The sequence below is a fragment of the Lactuca sativa genome, chromosome 6 (assembly GCF_002870075.4).
Source record: "Lactuca sativa cultivar Salinas chromosome 6, Lsat_Salinas_v11, whole genome shotgun sequence".
Taxonomy (NCBI): Eukaryota; Viridiplantae; Streptophyta; class Magnoliopsida; order Asterales; family Asteraceae; genus Lactuca; species Lactuca sativa.
Genome location: NC_056628.2, coordinates 33507701 through 33515364, shown reverse-complemented (window position 1 = coordinate 33515364; position 7664 = coordinate 33507701). Strand labels below are relative to the sequence as shown.

General features: G+C 29.4%; 1 protein-coding gene across 1 annotated transcript; it reads right to left on the bottom strand.

Moving 5' to 3' along the window:
• Positions 1-1356: 1356 nt before the first annotated feature.
• LOC111897334 (GDSL esterase/lipase At5g03610) lies at positions 1357-6407 on the bottom strand. The gene is made up of 5 exons (XM_023893290.2): positions 6264-6407; positions 5939-6166; positions 2485-2756; positions 1865-2171; positions 1357-1725 (listed from the first exon to the last, which is right to left on the bottom strand). Exons 1-5 carry the CDS (start codon positions 6322-6324, stop codon positions 1511-1513), a joined length of 1083 nt encoding a protein of 360 aa, XP_023749058.1. The 5' UTR covers positions 6325-6407; the 3' UTR covers positions 1357-1510.
• Between the last annotated feature and the right edge of the window lie 1257 nt (positions 6408-7664).

Below are 7664 nucleotides of genomic sequence, written 5' to 3'. Positions count from 1 at the left end.
TCTTATCTTGTTTTTGGTGAACATGAAGCTTTGAATCAATCTGCAATACGCAATATGGTGATGGACGGCAATGCGCAATACGGTGATTATAGATATCAATTTTGCTTCAATGTTAGCCACATATATTATTTACTTATGGCATATGGGTGAACCGTAAATCAAGTACCTAGTGATAGTAAAATACATTAACTATAAGAGTATAGTAACCTCAATGGTTGTAATACTATATTTGTTATAGTGGTGGTTTATTTAACTGTAATCTAAACGGGGGAAATTCATTGATATACAATAGTAAATAAATTGGTTATACGTCTACTATGGAGAGGTGTATGTAGGAATAACAACTTAAATAGCTATGGGCCTCTTTATTGGGGAGATTGTGCATTAACACTCGATTCAAGTGTATACCGGTTTAACTGAAATGCACTTTAGATATTGTATTAAATTATCGTTGTGTTAATATAATTAATTGTGTAACTATTTTATATCTTGTTGCTAATATTACTCACTAAGCTCGTTGTAGCTTACCCTTTGTTGATGTGTGCGGTCTAGATAGACTTGGTAGAGAAGTACTAGGTTGGTAGTTCCTGGCTCGAACATCTTATCACTTGTTCGTGTTACTTGATGTTTAATGACTGTACACCATCATTTTATTATAAAAGTTAAAATTTGTATGGTATTGTTTTAAAAAGTTGAATGTTATAGTTTGTATATTCGATTAGTTCGTAGAAGCTATGAACAAGTTCGTAAAGGACATGTGAGTTCGTAGAAGGCTCTACGCGGACTAGATTGTTGTTTTTGGAAACTTGGGTTTTTTGGTCCATTGTTGGCACAAGTCTCCAGTTTTTGTATTTTTTGGAATTTCACAATTAAATAAGATTCAGTGTAGTAAGAGTTAGAGTTGCTATATAGACTTTCATTTGCTAGTATTAAAAAAAAAAACTTAACTGAAATCAAATTTCAATTAATTAATTAAGTATAATAAGTGAAAGAACATTTCCAAACGTAGTAATAAAATAAGATAATTTCAAGAATGAATATGGTAATCAAATAAGATAATTTCAAGCGTTCCATGGTTTCTAATGAATATGGTTCAAGACAAGAGGGTTATCTTGAACCATGTTTATTTTGATGATCTCCAAGAGTTATGTAGATAGATATTTAGATATATAAATATAGATATATATAATAAAGATATAGATTCAGACCATTTTCTGTTACAAAAGCCAATACCTAGATTTAAACAATGTGATTCAATTATATAATGTGTACCTTTGTTGGTTACAAAAGGAGAATGTTTATATATGTAATTTAAAGGCCCGACTCTTGCTTCTTTATTTGATCTTCTAACCAACATAACATTTAACTTTCGAATTTTATAGACTAAAAAAACACATTATCATTTAACAAAACAATCGCCAAAGATCCCTCAAGATTGGGACCCATCAAACGGCTTCCCTAACTTATAACCAAGAATAAAAGATACACAAAACATGCAAAACAACAACTCCTAATAGTAAATTTGGTTCAAAGACGACCTAAGTGTCAAATAAACCGCACGCCATCCGGCCTGTGTTGGATGCACCGTATCCCAGAAGAACGTTCCCTCAGGTTTACTACAAACAGTATAAAGTTGTTTTCCATTTTCATCTAAACTTCCACAGTTGGAATCGCTTGTGGTGGCTACACAACATGGCTTCAATGGAGTATCAAACCTCAAGCTCCCTAAATTCAACAATTTCACATATATTTAACATTCGCGACCAAATTAGCATAATGCTTAATAGCGACAAATTAGCGACGGAAATCAAATTTGTCACTATATTCAACTTCATGAAAACAAATCAATTGATGAAATAAATACCTGTGAATTCTCCTTTGTTTTTTAGAACTGTGTTGAAGGAGCTAAAAAGATCAAGGATGAGAAAAGCCGAACTATTGGTGTTGTTGTTGAGTGTTGCTACGACTTGTTGCAACAGTTGGTTGTGGAAATTGACTGCTAAATTTTGTGTGTCGTTGCATTGATTGTATGACGATGAGACTGTGATTTGTGGGAGGCAGCCTAGAGGTTGTAAGCCACCAACCACCACTCGTCGTATACCAATGTCGTGAATTCGTTTCAAGTTTATTGATATTTGATTGACAACACGTGTGATAAATGTAGGCAAACCCTATATAAATAACAGTTCAAATTTCAAAAAGTATGACTTGATAAAAACATTTTTTTCAACTCTAAAAAGTACACAACATTTAGAAAAATAGGTATTAGAAAAATAGGTGTCACATTTGTAGTAAACAAACCAACGAGTATAAAGTGAAGTCAGATTTCAGAAATCAGAACATTAATTAAAGCTCTAAAAAATGAGCCACATTAACTACTCTTTCTAACACGTCAAATGTCAAAACCGAAAAGATGCAGCATATACGCATGAAGTGATTGTACGTTACGCATCAAAGGATGTACGTTAGGAGAGGTTTAATTACCTGTTCAGAACCACCCGAAGAGGTGTAAGCAGCGTAGTCGTTGCCGGAAACGGTGACAAGAGCCAACGCAGATTTCAAATCCCATTTTGCGTAAACTGAATCTTCAATTAGTCCTTCAAGGAATCCAATCTGTGTGCTCATGTTTGGCTGAAAATTGCCGGTGTCAAACACTCCGGTTCCACCGTAGGCGAAGTTTACTCCACTCCGGAGTTTGTTTGGCGCGTATTTTCTCCATTGGTATGGTAATGGAGATTTGATTCCCATGAATCTAGCTGCAAATTCATAGCATGTTTTTACTTTTTAGACCCCTTGATCTTGTAGAATAATTAAGAATTTATATTGTGTTTGGGATGTAGTAATTGAAAAGGAAAACAAAATCGATCATAAAAACTACATGGAAATATATTTTTGTTTAAATATTATAATAAAATGAGCATTAATTTGATATGTTTTTTTATTGAGTTTGATAACAGGCTGACTCAATGAAAATGAAATTTTCAGACTGTTTGATATCAAAATTAGAAGTCTCATTTCGTCATAGACATCACTAATGTTAATTCAATCAGTTCGGCTAAGTTATATTTGATTCGGTCTTAGACTATCATACAACCCCTTAAACAGTGTGATCCAATTCATTCTATGGAGGATATGTGTTTTTTTTTCAATTCCTAATAAAATGAAATGGTATAGTAAAATTAGAAATTAATTTTAATTTTAGTAACAATAATATTTTTTAAACTTCATTAATTACTTTTTGTTATTTTCTAACATGACTAACAATATTTTTTGATTTAATTGTATTTTAAAATTTTATTATATATAATTTTATGTTTTGTAAAGAATATTTTGAAAGTGAAAAAAAATTGTGGGGTGAATATGTTTATATACAAATTATTTTATAGACACTTATATATCTAATTAAAGCTTTTATATTTTATAACATAAGTTTACAATTTATGTTTTAGTGACATCTATTCAATTATCTTGTTTATTATATCACAATGTTAGTTCCATTCTTCTTATTATAAAACTTTTAGAAACTATAATTTCAAAAATTTTGTCATTACACATCCATGAAGTCAAAAGTTATCGTTTAATAATAGACTGAAAAGGTCAAAAGTACAATGTTTGTTTAGTAGAAGTAGATGTAGATTGTACCTATACGAATTTTGAAGGGTAATTTTGGAATATATAGATAATAATTTCTTAGCGTGCAAGATGAAAATGCAAATTTGATTGTAAAGAGGGACAATTTAAGGCTGGCACAGGGCATCATAACACTAAAATTATTTGATATATACTCACAAAAGCAAGCTTTTGTGCTTTCTCTTTTTTCTTTTTTATGGGCAATGGCACTACACAAAAGTAAAGTTACAATAATCGTTACTTGCATTGAGTGCTTGTACCATATGCATTGTGTAGTCGTAGCTTTCTTTTGAATAAAAAGTACCATTGTTTTAAAAGAAATAAGTAGTATTTAACATTTTAGTCCCTCTATTTTTATTGCAATGTCTAATTTGAACCCTCAATTATTGTATGTTCACATATTTAGTATCTTTTGTTGTTGGATATTTGGGGGGCAAAAAGAAACCAAACATTTTTTTTACTACTTTAGGTATGTATTTCGTACTTAGACATATCAAATATCATAATCTCTCTAATTAGAGAACTTTTATTCCTTTTATATAATAAATAATGTGAAAATGACATAATCGACACAATTATTAGATAATATATTGATGTGAAAGTTGGGGGAAGAAAAATAAAGCATACGTGTCAAAGACTAACGTATTTTTTTGTAACAACGTTGAAAGTTGAAGGGGGTAAAGTGTAAAGTATCAAAAGTGTATGACATGATGTGGAATGATGATGAACAAAGAGTAAAGCCAAAGACCAAAACATAGAAAGAGAAAGCTAAAGAGTAAAGACCAAAATAATGTTAATGTTTTTTTTTTTTTTTGCCATGTGTTAAATTGACCTATATGCCATTACTTGAAAATTAAAGTTGGATAACACCATCCATGTAACAACATAACACACATCACAAAAAGGTGAAGGACACAAAGGTCATTATAGATAATATATAGTAATTAAATATGTAAACAAAAAAAAGCAAATAAAAAGCAAAGGCATCACACCACCACTTTCTAATTATCATTACTCAACAGTGGCATCATACCAACTAACTTTTTAAAAAGCACAAATTCATGTTTCAACATCTATAATATTCTTTTTTTCAAGTTATTTTATTTATAATAAGTACATGTCATCAATTTATTTAATATACACGTTTACCACTTAAATCTAGGCAATGAAACGAATGATTTTTCAAAAGACTAGCACAGCTGTTCACTTGTCGATCATATTTGAACCACTTTTTTATATTAATTGTCACTTTCTATTGAAATTCGAAAATTGATATATTTGACCTTATATTGATCAATGACAACGAAGTTCTAGAAATTGCTAGAAAACAAAACAATATTATTTTGTTAGATAAAAGATATGTGACTTCCGATTGAAGCATATGCATATTGACAAAGAGATGAAGCATATGTTTACGAATTACGTTTGTCTGTATGATCTTAATATAATTACAAAAATGGTCCTTATAGTTGACAGAAAATACCACTGTAAGTTCTTTTGAAGATTTTTTTAACGTGATTAGTCATTTTCAGGTTTAAAACGTACATACTGGTTTATATTTTAAACCTAAAAATGACCAATCATATTAAATTTTTCTCAAAAGAATTTGCAGGGCTATTTTTTACCTACCACAATGATCATTTGTATAATTTTATCTTGTAATATAACACTATTTCATAAATTTGAATACAATTTATAAAGATATTATATAAATATTTACAAAAGAAAATTTAAATATTCTACTATCTTTTTTTCTATTTATCTTTCTATCTATTATAAAATGCTAATAAATATTATATGTTTATAAAATTAATAATATTTTAAAACATTTGTTGTTGAGTATAAATGAAAGTAACAAAGAAAAAAAATATAAGGATATTTAATTTCACTTTACATAAACAAGTTCTCACAAAGGAAAACGGATTGTTTGACAAATACGTAATACTTAAATCCAGTTTACTTCACATACCAAAATGTCAAAGTATTAAACTTTTTTAAAGGTTCAATGAATATTAATGTAATCAAGCCTCCTTTATGACATTAACTTCTTAATGAAATAATCTTATAAACCTTTATCAATTTAAGTAATAAATTGAACATGATTGCACACAAACAACTTTTAGTTATCTTGATCAGTAAAAACTAGAAAAAATAAACAAGTTTTAACGATAATATGATAACATTTTGGCCCCATAATAATAAAATTTCCAACTAAAAGCAGCTGGTAATTTTTATGTTTCCAAGAGGAAGCATGGGAATTGAATCTTTATGCATATAAAGAAAGCAAGTAATGGTGTTTGGATCATACCGAGGTAATCGGTGAGTACACGGCCGTCGGAGTATCTTCCGGCGGGTTTTCCAGGGAAAGTTAGACCGTAAGGGGTTTTCCATGAGCTCGCCAGCGATTTCGGGTTGTTTCCGGTGTCAGCATACGAATCTCCGAACACAAAAAGCTTCGTTGGCCGAAATCCGCTGCTCTTTTGACAATTCACTGTCTTCATTCCTTGATTTTCTCCATTCCCCCATACTGATTCTCCTACAGAAAGACACAGTAGGCAATTCAATACACAAAAGGAAAGAGCTGAAATAACTAGTTTTGTCGATGTCGATTGAAAATTCTGACGTAAAATTACCAGAGATTGTTAATAGGAAAAGTAGGAAGAAGACGTAAGAGAGGATACGCTGAAGCTCCATTGATGAGAGAGAGAGAGAGGCAAATCAAAACAGAATCTGAACAAGTATATCTTATATGCAGGGACGGAGGGGGCGGGCTTTCGGTTAGTTTCTAAAAATGTCCTTAGAATTTTAAAGAGTTTCATTTACTACCCTTAAATTTGTGGTCGGATATCTTTTGTGATCCTAGTAGTTAGGACTATTTTTCAACTTTACTGTTATGTCCAACATTACTTCCTTTTCTTTAGGACAAACATTTACTCTTGCTTTTGAAATTTACAAATTATACGAAGAATAGCAAATAAAAACATAATAGCTTTAATATAGAATTGAAATTAAAATATTCTGGAAAACATATATATATATATATATATATATATATATATATATATATTTCAACCAAGAAAATAAGAAAAGTTGACAATGAAAAAATCATTCAGAGCCAATTATTTATTTTTGCTACAAAACATTTTAATGTATCAGGCCGACAGAGGATAAGTAATATTCATATATGAATATAAATATAACTATATTAATATATGAACCGACCACCTCCCCTCCGCCACCAACCACCACAATCACCACACCAACCACCACCGTCACCTCTGTCACCATCCATCGTCGTCATAATCATATATAAATAATTAGTTCATCTAATATATATATATATATATATATATTAAATGTTCTGTTGGCCAGGTACGTTGGAGCGTTTAAGTGTTAGATTCAAAATGAGTGGTCCAAATTCATTCTCTAATTCTTAACCTTTTTTTTTTCAATTGAACCCTCTCTCTCCTTCTCTCTCTCTCTCTCTCTCTCTCTCTCTCTCTATATATATATATATATATATATATATATATATATATATATATATATATATATATATATATATATATATACACTAGACGAATTTCCGCGCGTTGCACAGCGACGATTAAAAATATATTGTTAAAATGTTTAAAAAAAAAAAATATACGTTTAAAATGGTTATGTTATTGACATTAACTTTGAGATAACATTTTTACACTAATATATATATATATATATATATATATATATATATATATATATATATATATATATAATCTCAATTATTTTAAAAAAAAATTCATATTCATTGACATCAACCCACATTCCTCATTAATAGAATTAAATACAATTATCATTTAGTATTATTTTTAACCATTATTATTATTTATCAATTATATTTTTACTTATGCGATCATTTTCTAATTTCAATAATGATGTTCATTTAAAATACAATTTATTTATAGCTAAATGTAATTTATAATTTGATGTTATTATCATTTAAAATTGTTGTTCATTAATTTTAAACCACTTATTATTAATAATAAGTTAAA

Bases quoted from the DNA above. Each gene is read 5' to 3' on its own strand.
- LOC111897334 (XM_023893290.2), bottom strand. From the start codon at position 6,324: ATGGAGCTTCAGCGTATCCTCTCTTACGTCTTCTTCCTACTTTTCCTA. The intron at 6,167-6,263 runs GTAATTTTACGT...GTCTTTCTGTAG, and splicing joins TTTCCTATTAACAATCTCTG to GAGAATCAGTATGGGGGAAT. The intron at 1,726-1,864 runs GTATTTATTTCA...TGTTGAATTTAG, and splicing joins AAACAAAGGAGAATTCACAG to GGAGCTTGAGGTTTGATACT.